The 20,669-nt window shown below is 37.4% G+C and overlaps 3 protein-coding genes across 3 annotated transcripts in view; all 3 read right to left on the reverse strand.

Moving 5' to 3' along the window:
- The window catches only part of LOC114527828 (transcriptional repressor NF-X1-like), a 31,399-nt gene extending 23,117 nt beyond the window's left edge, over positions 1-8,282 (reverse strand). The window contains exon 1 of the mRNA XM_028549528.1: positions 7,119-8,282. Coding sequence (XP_028405329.1) covers positions 7,119-8,133 — 1,015 coding nt within the window. The 5' untranslated portion in view covers positions 8,134-8,282. The remainder of the gene's footprint in view (positions 1-7,118) is intronic.
- Positions 8,283-10,869: 2,587 nt separating this feature from the next.
- LOC114527796 (G-protein coupled receptor GRL101-like) lies at positions 10,870-15,717 on the reverse strand. Its single transcript, XM_028549488.1, has 10 exons — positions 15,531-15,717; positions 14,961-15,236; positions 14,278-14,604; positions 13,931-14,045; positions 13,356-13,430; positions 12,995-13,066; positions 12,709-12,780; positions 12,315-12,386; positions 12,004-12,075; positions 10,870-11,896 (listed from the first exon to the last, which is right to left on the reverse strand). Exons 1-10 carry the CDS (start codon positions 15,637-15,639, stop codon positions 10,870-10,872), a joined length of 2,217 nt encoding a protein of 738 aa, XP_028405289.1. The 5' UTR covers positions 15,640-15,717.
- Positions 15,718-16,066: 349 nt separating this feature from the next.
- LOC114527797 (scavenger receptor cysteine-rich type 1 protein M130-like) lies at positions 16,067-20,210 on the reverse strand. The gene is made up of 8 exons (XM_028549490.1): positions 20,159-20,210; positions 19,411-19,740; positions 19,001-19,036; positions 18,511-18,816; positions 17,951-18,247; positions 17,274-17,522; positions 16,629-16,943; positions 16,067-16,502 (listed from the first exon to the last, which is right to left on the reverse strand). Exons 1-8 carry the CDS (start codon positions 20,208-20,210, stop codon positions 16,138-16,140), a joined length of 1,950 nt encoding a protein of 649 aa, XP_028405291.1. The 3' UTR covers positions 16,067-16,137.
- Between the last annotated feature and the right edge of the window lie 459 nt (positions 20,211-20,669).

A 20,669-nucleotide genomic window follows, 5' to 3' on the forward strand; every position in this document is an offset into this window, starting at 1 on the left:
CCTTCTCCCACAAAAAACGCGTGTGTATGTGTATTATTTTGCGCTGAAAACCCGCTTGCTAGTAATCATTAGAACGGCTTCGATCATTAAAGCTATTTTAGTATATCAATATTAAAATAAAGTTAATGAGGAAACGTTCATATCAAGGTGTGTCTTCGGCTTTGGCAAAAAACATATGTTTGCGGGCGGCATGTCAGACATGCGTCAAACCGGCGCTCCAATGCATTAGTAGATGCAATATGGCATCACACGCGAACATCATTTCACCTGCTCAATCCAACCAATTAAACTCCTTTTCCATTTGGCGCGAAAAAACAACCAATAACATTTCAGAGGGTCACGCATAAGCAGCATGCACAAGCTCAATCTTCTCACTTGGCAAATCGTTTTGCTCAAAGACACAGTTCGCAAAATTAAAAGGCATTATTTACGTCAAATCGGAATCGAAAGAAAAAATAAATAAATTTTCCCACCCTCCCACCACTCAAACATAACAGGGGCTTTGCCACGTAACGTCTGTTGGCGGTTACTATACCTGTCTCTTGTCTATTGCCTCAGTACAGTTTATCAGGCTACAGATCTCATAACATGCTTGAGACTAACGTCATTCAACTTAACTTTCCTTCGTGCTGTGTTGGCTGACATATCGCTTATAGTATAGACAGTCTACAACCATTATCTGTCATCTATAGAGACGAGTTAATAACGCGACGATATAGTGACTCCTTCACTTATATAGTCTAAAATTAATATATGTCATAATGTTGCTTTAGTAATCGTATAAATAAAAAGAAATGTTCGGGCTTGGGAGGAAGCGCTCCTGATTGTCACGTTCAAGCCCATAGACTCAGCATTAAGTTATTGTAATCATTATGTAATCATAGATCAGTCGAATCGTATACTGTCCAACTAGCGTGTGCGGTTGGTCAGGTTGATGTCTTAGAGGCTAGCTACCTCTTTCATGGTATGTAGCGTGTGCGCATACATGACATCATGCGCTGGTGCGCAGTTGCAGAGTCCTAATGGGGAGAATATAAACCCCAGGACAACGATTTAAAGGCCATTTAAGAACGAGTCTTTGGGATGAAAGAATGACCACAAAGAATTACATCCTATAGGAGTGCTTCCCCCAAACCCCTTCTCCCACAAAAAACGCGTGTGTATGTGTATTATTTTGCGCTGAAAACCCGCTTGCTATAGTAATCATTAGAACGGCTTCGATCATTAAATAACTATATACATATATTTATGCATCTATATAATTCATCTATATTCCTAAATTAATAATAAATCTATATTCCTAAACTATTTATGCAGCTCTTAAATAGTTAATCAAAGTTTACATCGTAAACACAATTTTGTATCCAAAACTCCATACAACAGAGGGTTTATTGCTGAGACTCCAAAGGAGTAAAGGCCAAGAAACCAAACGTGATAGTTTGTCACATCGAATACCCCAGAACTGTGTAAAAGGAAAGAGATCTGCTGAGGAGATCCTGTCACGAAAAAACAAACGAATATAGCAAAACTTATTACAAACGTTCGAGCATTTCTATGATGAGCGAATCTTTGAAGCAACGAACGTTCAGTTTCCAAGGCATTTGATGCATTCATGCGTTGGATTTTCTTACTCTGTTTCACGAGTTCACTGCAAATTTTCCAATATGTCACTCCAAGAAATGCGGCTGGAATGAAGAACTGGATGGATGAAAGAAAGACATCGTAGCTTGTTTTCAGCCTTTCTGATGACCAATTCTCAAAACATTTAGTTGCTCCAAAATCAAGAACCAACAAAAATGGGATGTAACAAAGAATAGAGATAACATATACTGCAGCAGAAACTAAGTGTAATTTCAATCGACTCACTGCAGGTCGAAGGGGATAAAAAACAGCACGATAGCGAAGTATTGCCATTAAAACCATAAACAGTACACCAGCCTCAAAAAACGTATAAAGAAGAACCGACAACTTACATGCTATAAATGAAGTTATCAATGTCTTTCCTGTCAAATATTCGTAGATGTGTTCGCTGCTGTGGAGGAGAGTCAAAAGATCGCATACGGCAAGATGTGACACCAAGTAATAGTGTGTGTTCTTGAACAAATTGTGTCGACAAACGGTGATTATAACCAAAATGTTTCCTAGAGAGCCAAGTATGATAACGGAAGCGAAAAAATACCATCCGACGTCAAAGTACAGAGGGTGTTCAAACAAGGTTGTATTCATTGACGCATTCATGGCAAAAAGAATTCACGAAAAGTAAGAAAATACGTGCAGCTGGATGACAGTCTGGTATATAATAAACGCCAAATACATGAATAATAAATATAAGACGTATATATATATATATACAGCAGCTGCTCAAAAAAGACAAAGACACGTATGAAGGGTTTCACCTAAAGGCCAAAGCCCTCGTTAGGAGCCGTATAAGTATATATGCCCATACGAATTTTCCTGACAAATGCCTATATATAGACCAAAAGTCGACTGTTTTTGTCAATCTTTTTAGGCAGTTGAGACATCACATTTAATAGAAGACACTGTCACGCTGCTTCTTGTTTATCATATGGGTAAATTTTATTTTGGTTTATAACACCTCTTTTCTTTTATTAAATATATTTAACAAAGGTTAAAGCTTTTTTTTGCTGTATAATACAATTGATTACAATACATTTTGAACGCTTTTTATAATCTAAAACTCCATACATTAAGGTTAACAGCCACCTCCACCACCTTGCCAAAATGGGGATGTAGCACCCAACATCCACGCACGCTACGCCCCTTTTTCCGAATAAAGGCCCAAGAAGACCCTGGGTACGAGGTTGACAAAGTCCTAGTATATATAGGTCGACGTGTTCCTGTCTTACACCACATTTGATGCAAAGTTATTAGAATACGCTGCCACGCAGCTCTTTGGTTACATACAGGGGGTGGGAAAAAAGTGGCCCCCAACGAAATGTGGCAGACCTGTATATAAATGAGTGTAGCGCGAATAACTATTATGTATTTACGCATATTCCTTTAGTTTTAGGAGCCAGATGATAACAATTGTGATTATAAAGTATAGAATAAGAAAATAAAATGCATTTGTAGCACTTTTCATAAAAATTCAAGATGGCGGTTTTCAAGCAGATATGGATGGAAATTATGTAATTGTTTGTCAAACAACTGTCTGATTCACAGCAAATTCTTCAGAAATGCAACTTATAATTTGAACAATGAAATAACTAATTAACAGAATTTGATTCATGAATCATGTGTAAAATTGTGCTTTAACGACACTAAATGACAGAATACACTCCTCTGAACTTTGGGTGTTTGTGTGCATGGTAATGAAAATGTACTCAATTACTAGGCTAGTTTTGTATTAAATTATATGAATCATCTTATGTATTATTAACAAAATGTAAAATATTGGGCGCTAAGTATACATGCACGAAAATTATTTTTTCACTGAATTTCAGCTGAAAAGCGCCTATCTTGGGTTTTAGTCTAGAAAACAACATCTTTTCTTACATCTTATATATTACTCTAAATCACAAGTGTGACTCACAAAGATGTAAAACTGTATGATTGAATATAGACAAACGGACATGGTTTGTTAGCGCCTTCTTCTCATAAAATTCAAACAACTGAAGTTGGTACTTTTCATCTTTCCGTCTATGACTAAGATATCATACTTCAATACGTAAAAGAAAAGGTTTAAGAAAATTAAACACCTAGCCATGGGTTTCGTTTGTTTCCGTCCGCATTGCACTGTTAGTAAATCTGCAGTTGCAAATTTTCTATCGATTAAACCTAATACTCTATTCAAATTTGCATCGCGGTACGAATGGAACTTTAAACGAAAATATTAACTGAAAACATATTGGCCGAAGCAAGATATTGTTGATATTTTTAAATTTCATAAATTTATGACAGAAATTAAGATGTTCTGATTTCTGAGAAGATCTTATATAACGACATTCTGTTATCATATACATTCATCTCTGCTCTTAACCAAATAAACATCTATCATCACAGTAACATTAAAAAACATCGTAGAATATGTTCTATAAATACACGGTATAATTATACTAATAACATTGGTATATTAATTTGTATATTACATAATAATATAGAAATTTCATATAAGAATTTTCATTAAATGCGGTATACCAACTGCCTTATATAGATAAAAACACTTCTCAACGTCTCAACTATAAGGGCCCTTGTCAGGAGAGTTGGTGCATATATATGCTTAACTTCCCTAACAAAAACATCGAAGAGTGCTGTTTATTTTAGGCAATATTTTACGCTGCCACGCAGGTTCGATTTGTTTTTATTTTGATATATTCGTAAGCATTCTTTCTTTATTATAATATTTAACAAACGTTAATATTTTTTTATTCTACAAAACAGTTTAAAATTTGAACGCATTTTTTTATCTAAAACTCCATACATCAAAGGGTTAACAGCCGACACTCCAAAATAGTAAAGGACAAAAATCCATTTGTAATAAGCCGTCAATTCCACCGCCCCAAATGTGTATAAAGTGAAAGCAATCTGCTGTGGAAGGCCGGCCACAAAAAAACAAATAAAAATGGCGAAACTTATTACAAACGCTCCCGCATTTCTATGATGAGCCAGTCTTTGAAAGATCGAACGTTCGGTTTCCAAGGTTATCAACGACGCGTTCATGGAATGGATCATTTTACTCTGTTTTACGAGCTTACTGCAAATTTTCCAATATACCACTCCAAGAAATGTGGCTGGAATGAAGAACTGGATGGATGAAAGAAGGACATAGAAGCTTGCTTTCAGCCTATGTGATGTCCAATTCTCAGGACAGGAATCAGGCTGTTCAAAATTACGAGCCAGCACAATCGGGATATAACAAAGAGCAGAAAAAACGTATATCGCCGCAGATAGGAAGTGCAGTTTCGATCGACTCACCGTGGGTCGCAGGGGATAAAAAACAGCACGATAGCGAAGAATCGACATTAGAACCATGAAAAGTACACCCGCTACGCAAAAAGTTCGAATTAGCACCGACAGCTTACAAGCCATATATGAAGCGAGCAGTAGCCTTCCCGTCGATAATTCGTAGTTGTATCTGATAGTACCGAGCAAGTTGAGTAGATCGCATATGGCAAGATGTAACGTCACGTAATAATGATTCTTTCTCAGCAAGTTTTGCCGACACACGGTGAATATTACCAAAATATTACCAATGGAGCCAAACGCGATCACGGATGCGAAAAAATACCCGACATCAACGTACAGAGGTCGTGCAAACAAGGTTGCATTCGGCGAGAAACTCATGACAAAAAGATTCAAAAACAACTCCCAGCGCCAGCGGAGAGCAAGAAAACAAGATGCAGCTCGTTGGCTAGCGTGTAAATATCGTGTAATTTTACCAAAAAGGCGATCAAGCCGTTTCTATTTGCCGCAATTACAATGCATTAATAGTCATTATAGTACGCAATAACTATCTGTCAGAATTTTATGTCAAAGTTAACCTCAATATAATTGAAATATTCATATAAATTCATAATCATTAATCAGAGCGCTCATAACACATTCTTACTTAATACCTTTATTTTATCTATAATTTATATTTTGCATTGCGTTGAAACTCTATCGTGAAATTCAAGGTCGTCCCCAAATCTTTTCATTTAAAAATAAATACATGGTTTAAAACTAACTTGAGGCATGTAGTATAAATTATACAACATGGGTGTGGTGTATATTGAAACCTGTAGATACAACTGACTACACATTTCGCAGCTACGTAATGCAAAATCCTCAAATGCGATTTTGTTCGTCTAATATTACTTTTTCAAGCATACGGCGCCTAGTGGGAGCGTGACTAAAAATATGAATGCCCAGCCTTAGGTTACACAACGTCTAAATTATCTGATGAGTGGCACATCGGTGGTACGAAACTAATAGTAGTACTTAAAGATGCTAAGTACAAGTTTTGAGTCGTTATTCTCAATTTATATAAAGCTCTGGTTTTCCATTAGGCACTTTGTTAAACGTTTTCATAACAACTATATATATATATATGCATATACAGTGGCGTAGCCAGCCTGACAATTTTGTCTCGCTATGTAAATTTCAAGATATTAAAATTATTCATGTCTTTAGGGTACCGTGTCATATCGTTTCGCACTCTTGTCATTTCGTACCCATATCCCTGGTCGTTTCGTACCCCGATTTTAGTCGTTTCGTACTCAAACGCTATATGACTGCTTTTATTGCAATCAGTTCAGGATATACCTTAAAAATAATGGATATAAAGTGCGTATCTCGTAAAATAAAATAAAAATGTCAGAATTTAAGATTAGAAAATCGATTATTGTTATACATCGCACAATTCTATGGCGTCATACATCCGTCAAAATTCAACTTCGTTATATTATGTTGAACATTCTTTGTTTTATTGGACTTTTTGCAAAATACAAACTTGAATGTAAAAACAAACATGAATTTAAAACACAAAGATGAATGTAATACACAAATATTATCATAGCAGGACAAATCGACAGGCTGGCTACGCTACTGCATGCATATATATAACGTCAACTATTTACCACCTTACAATTACTACCTTTTTAATAGGTAGCTATAGTCAAATATGGCAAAAATATAGTTGGCAAATATAATTTAATAAACATCATTAGTATGGTAGCAATTGAAAACCACCTACTAATATATTCTGGGTTTTTTTGAAAACACCATACAAAAAGTTATTATAGAATAAATTAAGATGGATCCCTATATATCATTGTGACACATCCTTAGATACCTAAGTAAGTTTTTCTGAAGGTTACAGTGCACTTTTTGCTGAGGCTGCTGATGCAATGGCTTTTGTTTCATTGCAAGTCATACTGCAGCATATCTAAAACCTCAGCCAATTGTAACATGTATGACTGGGGTAAAGGAAGGAAACTAGGATGCAAGAAAACTTCTATTTGTCCTAACTTGAATTTTACAAAAATTCTGGCTTTTTAACTAGAGCAATTAAGTAGAATGGCAGGTGTATATGAATTCATTAAAAGATATTACTACAAATGCATAGCTAGCATATGCATATCACCTAAAAAAAGGTATAAAGATAAACATTCTCTTACCTTCAATTGCAGATGCAGGTGATCGTGCCCAGCGTTTAATGCAATAAAGATGAAATATATGGAAGCAGTTTGAACATGACCAGATCCCCTTGGAACAACGGATCACCTCACAACAGACCATGCACTCATACTTTTCTTCAGTCAGTTGTTCAATCAGCACACCAGCTTGCACAGATGATTGGCCTCCTGATTTTAGATTAAAAACCTGAAAATTTGCTCTCAACTTTCCTATGCAAGATGGCGATTTCTTGTTTGCATGTCCTCTTAAGTGATTTGAGTAGCCAGATTTCTCTCGAGATGAATGTAAATGTCCTTTACGATGATGAGTTGAAGCTAATGACTCATCATTAGGAACAACATCGTTACTCACAAATTGTTTTCTTTGGGAGCCCTGAGCTCTGTTCTCTAGTTTATATTTTGGCACATAAATACCATCACTAACAGTCCCATGGCTTTCGAAAGGTGTTTGCGTGTCCATGGCCATTAGATTGGGAACTTGAGATGATGTTGCTGAAATACTTGTTTGATTAACACGTTTCCTAGCATAACGAGATTTTGAACTTGAATAATGGTCTACTCTCTGGCCTCTTCCATATTGATACTGGTTGTTTCCTTGAGATTTTGTATTCCCTTTTCCATGCCAACTTGTTTGCTGTGTAGAAACAGGTCCTTTTATAACTTCTCTAGCTTTTAAGTCATTCTTTGAGTCCTCTTCCAAAGCATGAACACTTTGCCTCATTTCCCCAAATGCACTTCCAAGCTTTTCTTGTTCTTTGGCATGTTGCCTACTTCGTCTAGTCTTACTTTTGGGTTTTCTATCAAACACATTTACTTCTTCCTTTCTACCCAGTTGATCCTTCTTGGATCTATATTTTGAGCTGCTGCTGGAATTACCTTGCCTATCTTTGGAATAATTATGACTTTGGGAAGAACCTCTGTTTGTTCTATCTGCACCATTTTGCCCATCAGGAACCTCGGCTTGTGTTTGTGGTTCTGATGAGCCAGCTTCAGCCATATTCAAGATGAAAGTTCAAAAAGCTGAAGAATATGAAATCCATAAGTACTATCACATGACTGCACAAATAAAGTACCAGATGACTCGGCTTTATATTTAATTTTAATTTTTAAAACTGTTTGTAACTTAATTGTACAACATCTCAAAAATCTCCATCCGGCTTCAGCGATCGCTACATAAAGTACTTCATTTATTCCATCCACCAAACTGACGTCACCTTAAGATAACAACGCATACCTGGGGCGCAGCGCGACTATTAAACTAGTGGGAGCAACCCTGAAGTTTTACCATGCAACGACACGTGACACTTTTGGTGCGTCAAAAAAAAGCATAATAGCCTTTTGGTAGGTTGGTGCAAGGTTTAATTCGAATCATTTATCATAAGATATTAATATACAGTATACACAGTATATACAAACATCCACAGACTTAAACTGTAGCATGTATCACTGGTAAATAAGATTGATTGGACATTATATGCAAAACTTCAGTTGAGAATCTATTTCATTATCGCAAGCAACTAAGCCAGTTTCTACTTTTTACAAAATGCTACTTTTTACTGACGTTTGCGTGCTTTACCGACCGACGTCACCGTCACCGTCACCGTCACTCGACCATGGTCGAATACGCAATTTTTCGCCGGACTCGACAATGGTCGAATACGCCATTTTCCGGCGGACTCGACAATAGTCGATAACGCCATTTCCGGCGGACTCGACCATGGTCGAATACGCAATTTTTCGCCGGACTCGACCATGGTCGAATACGCCATTTTCCGGCGGACTCGACAATGGTCGATAACGCCATTTCCCGGCGGACTCGACCATGGTCGAATACGCCGTTTTCGGGTAGACTCGACCATGCTCGAGTACGCCATTCTCCGGCGGACTCGACCATGGTCGTATTTGCAATTTTCTGGCGAACTCGCCTATGGTCGTATTTGCCATTTTCTGGCGAACTCAACCATGGTCGTATTTGCCATTTTCCGGCGAACTCGACCATGGTCATATTTGCCATTTTCCGGCGAATATGACCATGGTCGTATTTACCATTTTTCGGCGAATATGACCATGGTCGTATTTGTCACTTTCCGGCGAATATGACCAAGGTCGTATTTGCCATTTTCCGGCGAATATGACCATGGTCGTATTTGCCATTTTCCGGCGAATATGACCATGGTCGTATTTGCTATTTCCTGGCGAATATGACCATGGTCGTATTTGCCATTATCCGGCGAATATGACCATGGTCGTATTTGCCATTTTCCGGCGAATATGACCATGGTCGTATTTGCCATTTTCCGGCGAATATGACCATGGTCGTATTTGCTATTTTCTGGCGAATATGACCATGGTCGTATTTTCCACTTTCCGGCGAATATGACCATGGTCGTATTTGCCGTTTTTCAGCGAATATGACCATGGTCGTATTTATCACTTTCCGGCGAATATGACCATGGTCGTATTTGCCATTTTCCGGCGAATATGACCATGGTCGTATTTGCCATTTTCCGGCGAATATGTCCATGGTCGTATTTGCCATTTTCCGGCGAATATGACCATGGTCGTATTTGCCACTTTCCAGCGAATATGACCATGGTCGTATTTGCCATTTTCCGGCGAATATGACCATGGTCGTATTTGCCACTTTCCGGCGAATATGACCATGGTCGTATTTGCCATTTTCCGGCGAATATGACCATGGTCGTATTTGCCATTTTCCAACGAATATGACCATGGTCGTATTTGTCACTCTCCGGCGAATATGACCATGGTCGTATTTGCCATTTTCCAGCAAATATGACCATGGTCGTATTTGCTATTTTCCGGCGAATATGACCATGGTCGTATTTGCCATTTTCCGGCGAATATGACCATGGTCGTATTTGCAATTTTCTGGCGAACTCGCCTATGGTCGTATTTGCCATTTTCTGGCGAACTCGACCATGGTCGTATTTGCCATTTTCCGGCGAACTCGACCATGGTCATATTTGCCATTTTCCGGCGAATATGACCATGGTCGTATTTACCATTTTTCGGCGAATATGACCATGGTCGTATTTGTCACTTTCCGGCGAATATGACCATGGTCGTATTTGCCATTTTCCGGCGAATATGACCATGGTCGTATTTGCCATTTTCCGGCGAATATGACCATGGTCGTATTTGCCATTTTCCGGCGAATATGACCATGGTCGTATTTGCTATTTTCCGGCGAATATGACCATGGTCGTATTTGCCACTTTCCGGCGAATATGACCATGGTCGTATTTGCCATTTTCCGGCGAATATGACCATGGTCGTATTTGCCATTTTCCGGCGAATATGACCATGGTCGTATTTGCCATTTTTCGGCGAACTCGACCATGGTCGTATTTGCCATTTTCTGGTGATCTTCATCATTAAATAATCGAGCAATAATCATTCAGACAGGAGAGAGATGATATCTACGCCTATTATTAGCCGTGGGTATTGCTTTATGGTGCACACGCGGTGGGTGGTTGGAATATTTGCAAATGTTTGTTGTGCAATACAACTATAACATATCAAAATCTAAGTTAGTCTTTCCTCGAAGTAATGAAAGTTTTTTAATTGAGATAACTATTCTCTAAAGGGAGCTATTTTCAAACAAGCAGGATTACTTTTTTGGAACACCCGGTATATTTACTTTAAGATGACTCAGCAACTATATACATAATACTATATACATAATTGCGATTGTAAGCGATTGGATAGATTAAACATGACTATCTTGGAAACTCTTGAACCTCAGGCTTCTTCTCACTTTCTCTTTCACTTTAGGAGCAAAGAACGTATATATTACAGGATTTATTGCAGCGTTTATGGGAAAGAGACATACCGCTGACCAGGCATGTATTGTTTTCACATGGGATGTTAATCCGCCAAGAGACAGGAATGTGAAAAGGACAACAGGGATCCAGCAACAAAGATTCGTCATCACAATGCCAAACATTCGCTTGGCAAGATAGGAGTCCTCCAATTTCCGTGGCGTGCTATTCCTTATAGCATTTTTCCGCAATGATATGTACATCCTTGCGTAACATATCGTAACATATATGCATAAAATGGCATTGACACCGCCAAATAAACCCAAGCAATACTCCCAACCAAGGACCTCTTTGTTTTCGTCTGGTAGTTGCAACGGGAGACACACGCTATTTTGGCCGTAGAACTTCCTATAATTCGAGTTGAAATACCGTGGTAAGATAGCTGGAAACACAGCAATTCCTACGCCGAAAAACCACGCAAAGATTACAATAGCCCGGCTGCTTTTTCTCCCAAATGTTTTAAATTTTGTACCAGCATAGGTGATGGACCAACACCTTTCGGCTGTAATAGCCGTTATCATGAACAACGACACTTGGCTTGAAATTAGGGAGATGGCACCTGCGACAGTGCAACTTTTGCTCGACCTCCATTCCTCATCGTACTCAAAATATCTTCCTTTGTATGTCACGTTTTTATAACCAATGATGAAAAGGTAGACGCTCATTAGGATATCGCTAGCAACCAAGCTGATTATGAATAAGGTTTGCAGGCCCTGTGTATCCAAATTGAATCTCACTATGATCACGCCAAGGTTTCCGCACGCAACCAATATCGCCACAATCCACACGAACACTTCGAGAAAGTTGTTCTTCAGAAGTTCACTGCAACTCGAGAAGACATCGATGGGAGCGGAACAATTTATATTCGGATTTATGTTTTTGGCGTGGCAGCAATGGGTAAAGTGATCCGTGTATCTGTAGAGGATTAGAGATTTATTTAAACAATCACACTTATCGCAGATGTATAAAATGAGTCGCGAGAATAATATATACTTATTTAATCCGGGCCTACATGTACTTACAGTAATTTCAAGTGTCGTAAATGAAGAAGAAATTTCTCTTCAAAATGTCTTATTTTATTCTTCGAAATATCTCTGCGACGTAATAAAGAAATCGAACAGTTAGTGACCTAAAAATCAAACTTACTATGCTACTTAAACCAGAGCTTCACATGCAATTAAAGAAAAATGTCATTTATATTAACATATACCTAAAAATGTGTCAATGCTTTTGACGAAATTGTATTAACAGGTTTGATTTAATATTATGCTCGAATATAACACATTTCAACTCTATTTGACGAAAGCAGTAATGACTATATATAGTTACTTACAGAACAGTTAGCTCGGTCAAGCCATTCATCATTTCAGAAGTAATGGAATCTAGTTGATTTCCTGACAAATTTCTGCAGATAAGGGGATCATAATAGGGAATATTACGTTTAGCAGGCTATAGTCGTACATGAATGAACGCTGATGGCTAACGGGAAGCTATCACTATCAGCATGACGAGAGCGTATTATATAATTGTTTTATAATATAGCTATAATATATATCCAATAATGGTCAGCCTTTATAGTAAATTCTCATAAAAAATCTCACTGTATTATTGGCTGTTCTCATTACAAGGCCAATCACATTGCATAACAGCTCGTATATGTTGAGGTGCTATATTACAATTTTCGTTATACGCTTATTACACGGTACCTTGTTATCAAACATACTTACAGATAACGAAGTTGTTTTGCAAACGAAAACAAATTTCGTGGTAAAGTTGAAATGCGATTCCCAGATAAGTCCCTGAAATATCGAGAAGAATATCGTTAAGCATGCATGTGTTCTCTATTCAGACTTATAATGGCGTCCAATGGCAATAAATTAATTTTCGCATCATAATTTAACCTATTGTTAATTTGCATGCAAGATGAAAAGGTCCATCGGGGCAAAGGTCCTTCACATTTGTATATCTCTGTTAAGTCTGTTTTAAGGTGTAAAGTAGTTTGACCAGACTTACAATACTCGTAGATATTTTGTATAAAAGAACAAGTCCTTTGAAAGCATCGATATTCGATTGCTTGATAAATCTCTGGAAAATAATGAAAAAAAAATTAAAACAGGCTTCCATGGTGATAATCAGCAATAAAAATTTTGCAAAAAAAACATCCTTGTTTGCGAAGTTGGAACAAAATTGGACAACCAAAACAGACGGGCTGATAGACTTCACACAAATAAGGTCAAAAGGCCCCAGTGCCAGCTTAGCGACAAGCCTACCCTATGCTGTAAATGCTTTTTTAAATTGCGTTATGAAGTATTGATATAATCGTTCATGCTTTGCTTTCATAATTAAAACTAGTTCTGCATTTTGTTAGACTCACAGTGTTTGAATGTATGCAAATTCCCGAAGATGGACCTTGTTCACATTATGAATGTTGTTTTTCCCAAGCAAATACCTGTAAAAATAGATTATAATAACTTGTAGCTAATTATTTTATAATTGCATAATTCCAAATTGACTAGGCTTTTAGAATTGGCGCCCGTTTTAAGGGCACCTATGATACCTGCAATACAGGCAAGCTTCTGATAATGCTTTACCTTTGCAGGGAATGTGAAACAGCGTTGAAATGTTTTGGCACAGAATTTTGCCAAATTGCATAACCTCAGATAATTTTCTTGTCTTATGATAAAAATGGTAAAAATCATCATACTATAGTACTGTGCACTAAAAAATCCTTCTTTTATCAAAGTTGTATCATTCTCTTCAGAATACGCTTGTCACACATCAGTCGGAAATGCTTTTACAACGATTTTCATGCAGATGTCTCTAGGCCGTAATATTATGTTAATCAGTCGATTAATTCTGTACTAGTGCATATTCTTGCTTCTGATCATCTGATGCAAGTTTATGCTTACCACGACTCAGGAAACAAATTAAAAATGTCTACGCACTTACTCTTTTACATTCTCAGCTGTGTAGTTACTCGGAACCCACGGCATCCAATTCAATTTTTTCTCATTACAGTTCACAGTGCTAGTTTCACATATGCACGCTTTGCAAAGCGCCTCACCTGGAACAGAATAAAGATGTCGACCATTCTTAATAAACTTCTATGTAAAAACGGAATCAATTGCAATTTGTCAATCTTCAACAGGAATGAACATAGATATATCTATGTTCGGGATAGCAAACGGCATAGCAAAATCCGGAACTAATACTCTTTGGATGTCCATGCAGAGAACGAGGTTAATATAAGTTCGTTTAATTTAAATTTGCATCTGACTATTTTTTAGAATACTTACCATCTACAGTACAACGTACACCAGAGGATTTTGCGTAGTTCGTAGAATTTGTTTTCTCTTCTTTCTGGATACATTCTGATAGGTCTCCTTCGTTACCATGGCAACTAAAGTCGACCGATAAAACTGTTTCAGTCAGTTTTGAAAGCGTACGCGTGTAGATTTCGGAGGCTCGGTCATAGCCCAAGTAATGGCATACAACATTGGCTTCAGCTTCACTCCAGTGACTGTCGCTTAGTCTCCACCATTTCCCATTCCGATAAATTTCAACAATTCCGTAGTGGACACTTCTGTTAATGTCTTGCGAGTCTGCGTTGACTAAACGAATAGCTATAAACCCAAAAATTAATAGAAAATATTTTCTGGTTTCACGTTCAACAAGATGACATGAATTCGATTGCAAATTTATACTTGCTCTATGCATATTATCTAAAACAGAAACGTGCTGTCATGCAACCAACTGGTAATAGTTAACACATAACATAAACGTTTAGCAAAAAGCGTTCCAGAGAACGCCTGTTTGTTCTATTGATTAAATTTTCATTTTGAAATTTTACGGATGTCGCACATCCACGCACACCTCGGAATGATATGCATGTCTCAAATGCCTGTCTATTGTTTTCGCCAGCTTCTGCATACTAAAAGCCTCACTTACTAATACTACAGACAACTTAATCTTAGCCTACCTTTCTGACATGTTAGCCCAGCAAAATTGGTGGTTCCGCCATCATATGTTTTATACATTAGTTTATCAGTTCCACTCCAAGTCTTTATGGTCGTAACCAATTGCTTTTCTTTTGTTTTGAAAATCCAAATTCTCGATGCTCCGGGGTATCCAAGGACTTTGCACACTTTTTCTTGATATTCCGGCTTTAGCGAATATTTAAAAATTCCAAACCATCGATTCTTGAGCAAAATCTCTACTTTACCTGAATAAGGCTTCCCACCACTCAGACGGAATGCTTGAGATAAAAAAAATAAGATGATATGACTCATGGTCAGCAAATCAAACATGATCGTTGATGAGAAAAACCGACTCTTCTCTGACATCCTCCTATGGCTTGTGTTGTTGCTGTGAAGCCTAGTGTACGCTTAGTCTGCATCAGACCGTTTACGCAGTACTCATACGCACTTTGTGTTAAAGCATGGGAGATTGGAAGCTAACAGCCTTTCACTAAAAGCTGGCTAGCTAAATCAAGCTTGCTTTTTACAAACGGTGGAATCTTCCTTAAAGTAACCGTTAATCATATCCTTACTTTGAGCGTAACAACGAATGTGAAGATCCTTCCCATCATTGCATTTGGTAACATTTTTTTCAGCTGGATGGCATTCAACTTGAATTTCAATTCCATCGGCATAACCCATTCTTTGGCAATATTCTGTAACAGTATTCAATTGTTTATGTTGGTCAAGACAGATTGGCGACCAGATCCCATTAATAAAACGTTCTATTCGCCCCTCGTCCGTCGTTCGACCACTCCTGAGACGAAAATCTAAAAAAAATTGGCTATATGCAAGCGGGGATCGTTTTCGAGAGTTTGTATAAAATCGTTTTCGTTCCCGCTTTATGTTTGTGTTTGTGATACCTTAATGTTTGCACTATCCATAAAAATGTTGTGATAAATCGATAGTGAGTGCATGATTGCATTTATTTTGTCATCAAAACACGAATTAAAAGATCAAAATCGTTACGGTCTTCAGGTAATCTCAGTACTTTAATCGTATGAAACCGTTACAGTAACTGTTAGTCTTGGTGTGTCTTGTTGAACTTATGAGGCATGCCAATATTCTTTTTTTTGGACTAATTTGCGTTAACTAAATTTATCTACCGTGATTAATTTGTTGCCGATAAAGCTTTGGTCCTTATAATAGCTTTATTTCCTTACTTGGAATGCATTCCAAAGCAACTTTCCAGCTTGATAGACTTTCATCCTTCCGTTTTAGCCATGGACCTCGTGTACAGTCTAATAGCTTCTTCTCGCTTCCCTTACACCGCACTTCTTTTAACCACAAAATTGTATCTTCACTCGATATGTCTGCTTTTACCAGTTGAAACCTTTTTACACCTGGTTTATTCAATTGACGACACACCACCTGAGCGTTTTCCATGGTCCAGTTATCTCCGGCAACATTGCCCCATATTCCCTGGTGCATTATCTGTACTTCTGTTATGAAATTTACTTTGGAATCGACAAGGGACCGAGCGGAAAGTTGATTGAGGCGAACATCTGAAATATCAAATTTTTGTGCTATGTTGAAAAGGCAAAAAGACAGATTCGAAAACTACAGGGTAGTTTGAGTGTGTGTCAACGTTTTGTTTTGTCGAATCTCGCCGGATTTATTAATTTGTTTACCTCCTTCTTTGCCGTCGCATTTAACTTCCACCGGTCCATCATTGCAGAATACCTCATCATTTTCCTCATGAACACAGTCGGAGAACCTTTCTTCCTTTCCAGTGCAACCAATCCTATTTCTTAAATATGCATTATTTGTACTTGGCAAACTTCCCGTTAGTCCTTTGTGTACTGCATTTAAATATCCAAGTTCTTTACAAACGACATTGGCTTCAACTAATGTCCAGTTTTTCCGGCATACTTTTTTCCATGAATTGTTATAATACACTTCCAACCTGCCTTCGTTCGTATGCATAGAATCAACAATCCTAACATCTATAATATAAAAGTGCAAGTATATACCAGTTAACCAGATATATCATATAAGTTTTTTTTATATACATTTCATGCACTTACTGATCAACATTATTTCAATTGAAAATTATTTAAGAAAGACACCATGCTGCCAGCTTTCATGTAATTGCGGATCGTAACAGTCAGAGATGTTAATGTTTGCCAAACACGTGTAAAAATTTTGACCCTCATGGAAACCAGGTTGAAAAGTTGAAGATTTGAACTTACTTATTTTGCAAATAACACCCGCATCATAGACATGCTTAAGGCTCTTTGAATAAACTGTGTTCCATTTGCAATCTTGTAACTGACTTTCGGTGCCATCACACCCGATCTCTTTTGTCCATATTGTCTTCCTCCATGCGTTTGGAACTTCTTGTATGTTTAACGGTTTGAGTGCATCACGGTAACCCAGTTGACGACACACGACCTTTGCTTCACTCAAAGAGAAATTATTATTTCTTGTCCAGCTTATGTAATCATTCACTGTACCCCAAATTCCTTGATGAAGCGCTTCGATTCTACCAGCATGAGGACGATCCAATCCTCTCAATCGTATTGCTAAAAAGAAAAAAGTTTAGGCGTAGTTTCTTCTAATTCGCGCTCTGTTATGCAAATCATAGCTGCGATAATTTGATGGACGTAATTAAAGAACATAAACGTTTGCAACAATACATCACTGACACTTCTCATCCTTATTTTTCATCATCAGTTACGTAAAATACTCTCGATACTATTTTTCAAACTGAAAGAACGCAATTTTTTTTTATGAATGAGTGAACGTTTAGAATACACGTGAATGTCTGCATGTAATAAATGTGGGCAAATTGAGAAAGAGAAAACATAGCTAGTGAGGCCTTAATTTCTCAGACCGTCTGGTAATGCTTTATGCTTGGGGTTGAGCAGCAATTTTTTTTTGGACATACATTTCCTGTTTTGAATAAACATAATTGTTGAAAAAAAAGTATTTTAAATACTAAAGAGCTTACATTTCCCTTTACACTTGACATGTGCTAAACGTTTACAGGCCAAAGTTGGACGATAAGTGGTGCGACATTCCTTCACATTGTTCTCCTTTCCAGTACACTCGAAGGTATTCCTCCAAACTTTTGTTTTTTCGGTAACCGATGTAAAATAATGCTCCACGTCAGATCTCCTATTGTAGCCCAGTTCCGAACATACTGCTCGAGAATTATTCATGTTCCAGGTGTCCCCACAAGCGTAATACCACGTTTTACTCCGGTAGACCTGAACTGCCTCTTGGTGTAAACTATCGAGCCGTATATCTGAAGAAAGGGTATAAAGTGCATTGTATACATTTTACTATTGCATTTAAAATAGGTCATCACCCGCGCTTTAGTAGAAATTGTAAAAACATGTACAACGTTGCATTCAGCTACTATATAGAGGTCAGCTGAGAAAAAGCGATATAGGCCATTACATGATGATGTAACTACTGGTTTTTGTATTTGCAACTACACGCATGCGCATGCATTACTAGCTATAGGAAACCGAGCTATAACTTTGTTTAAGAGTAGAGTGATCTTACCTTGTTCACAGATGAGAGCAACCTGAGCTATAGAGGGAAAATAGTGAAGTTCTTTTGCTTTCGTTGGGCAACAAACTAACCTATCTTTCATATTCTCACACCCAAAGTTGTTATAGCCATTAACATTATGATATTCACTGTGAACCAAGTTCTTTACTAGTCCTGGAAATCCGAGCGTGGTGCAAACCAAACGACCTAACTCCTCGTTCCAATATTTTACACGAAGAATCTTCCATTTTTCTTTGTGTTTTATCGCTACTTTTCCAGAATGACGATATTCCGATTCAACGAGAGTAAGATGGATTGCTGAAAATGCAGTTTTAAACAACCATTTAAACAACTAATAAGTTAGCGTTGATCATATTGCCACCCTCACTTCCACAACACTGTTTATGAGTTATGACATATAGCAAGTATCGCCCTTCAAGCTGCTTGTCAACAATTATACAACTGTACTTTAGGGCATGGCATTAAAACTCAGCAAACTTACGCTTCGAGTCACATGTTATAGGTTCTGGATTAGGTTCTAAAAACGGAGAGCAAGAGATGATTAATATCCTTGCTAATTACTAATTTTCATTTGAAGAAGCCGCCTAGCTTCGTTGAAACACTATAGTCTCATCTACGTACAGTATACTGGTTAATATGCACAATTTCCATAATTTTATTTCTTAAAACGTTTGCTATCAATTACTTTCCTGGGAATGACCACAATTTGTCAATTCTTTCCTGTTTCATATCGTAGGTCATATGAAACAGAAAAGACATGTCTTGAATTGTTGTAAGGAACTTCTTTATTATTAAAACCTTTGATATATAACTACTTTAATTTTAATCCTGATTAAAAATAATCACTGAACATGTTAATAATAGACACTCAATCATAGAACAGCAACTAACCGCATTTTACCCAGACTAGACGGAAATCATCTGTTTTATTCACTAGTTCCCAACTTCTATGTTGACAATCGATCAATCTTTCTTCCTTGCCAGTACATGTTATAGCTTGATTTTGGATTGGTTTTCGTATTATTTCAGTCGCATTAAACTTAATAAAGTAGTTAAATGGTCTTGTAAACCCAAGCTCTCTACAGGTTACCCACGTTTTTGCAACACTGAAGGTTTGCATCTCCCAGAAACGCCAGGTTCCATCAACAAGCACCTGAACATACCCTTCTGTAGCATTGGTTGGTAGGCCAGTGCTTTCATCCACCAAACGCATGGAAAATCCTGTAGCAAATGATTTTGATTCGTGAATTATTGGAAGAACCAACAGTCAGATCGTTTACTCTTGACAACCTCAGACTTTCACATGCAGTAGATGGTACAGACAACTAGATGTTTGCTGATAAGAATGCAACCAGTGTTAAAGTGAAAGTCTAGTCCGTATGTAACGAATGCTGGAAACGAATGGTTTGTTTTACATTGTGAACTTCTATACTTTTTGAAATACGTTGTGTTGAATAAATTACACAGCTGAATTTCAAATTAAAACACCTTAATAACAACGCTATTTGTTTTGGATTTCAAAAGAATATTTTCAAATAAAAATTACCAATATAATTACGATTTTAAGCTGTAGTAATTTATCCCTATCCTTATAGATCCGCCACTGGACCAGATAATGAGGTGTAAAAGAAAAACTCACCTGAAGCTATTGTAGGCAGCCAGAGATGAATACACACGGTAATTAAAGCCATTATCATAGTCTCTTTAAGTGCAAGCATTTTCTACAACTGTGCAAGAATATTGACATGTCTCATGTGGAACAATAAGCGCACTCTGAATTCTGAAGGGATATACACTATAATTATATACAGATTACTCTATATAGCTCTCTCGATTAACAGCTATTGTCTCTTTCGTCTAAATGTTTAACGCTTTTTTCGTGCATGCCCTAATGATGGCGATGAATCAGATTCGTATAAACCTCACTTGCATATTTAGGTGAAATTTAAATGAAAACGCCATGGTTTTTTCTCTATAAATATAATTTATACGGAGGTCGGCCGCATGTATTTGCGGTCAATTATAAATTACTTAAAAACTCACGAATACGCATTAAATAATACAGAAAACTATTTTCACAATAAAAATTGTGATATTTTTTTAGATAAACTGATCGGAGTTAACATACCTTCGACCTTGCTCCTAGATGC

Source organism: Dendronephthya gigantea, unplaced genomic scaffold (assembly GCF_004324835.1).
Source record: "Dendronephthya gigantea isolate DGI-Jeju-01 unplaced genomic scaffold, DenGig_1.0 000047F, whole genome shotgun sequence".
Taxonomy (NCBI): domain Eukaryota; kingdom Metazoa; phylum Cnidaria; class Anthozoa; order Malacalcyonacea; family Nephtheidae; genus Dendronephthya; species Dendronephthya gigantea.

Coding starts and splice junctions, on each gene's coding strand:
- LOC114527796 (XM_028549488.1), bottom strand. CDS start 15,639: ATGGGTTATGCCGATGGAATTGAAATTCAAGTTGAATGCCATCCAGCT. Junction 14,046..14,277: donor TGTACGTTGTACTGTAGATG/GTAAGTATTCTA, acceptor ATTCTGTTCCAG/GTGAGGCGCTTTGCAAAGCG. Junction 11,897..12,003: donor TTACGACACTTGAAATTACT/GTAAGTACATGT, acceptor AATCCTCTACAG/ATACACGGATCACTTTACCC.
- LOC114527797 (XM_028549490.1), bottom strand. CDS start 20,210: ATGGCTTTAATTACCGTGTGTATTCATCTCTGGCTGCCTACAATAGCT. Junction 19,037..19,410: donor TCTAGTCTGGGTAAAATGCG/GTTAGTTGCTGT, acceptor CTCCGTTTTTAG/AACCTAATCCAGAACCTATA. Junction 16,503..16,628: donor ATGCGACGGCAAAGAAGGAG/GTAAACAAATTA, acceptor TTGATATTTCAG/ATGTTCGCCTCAATCAACTT.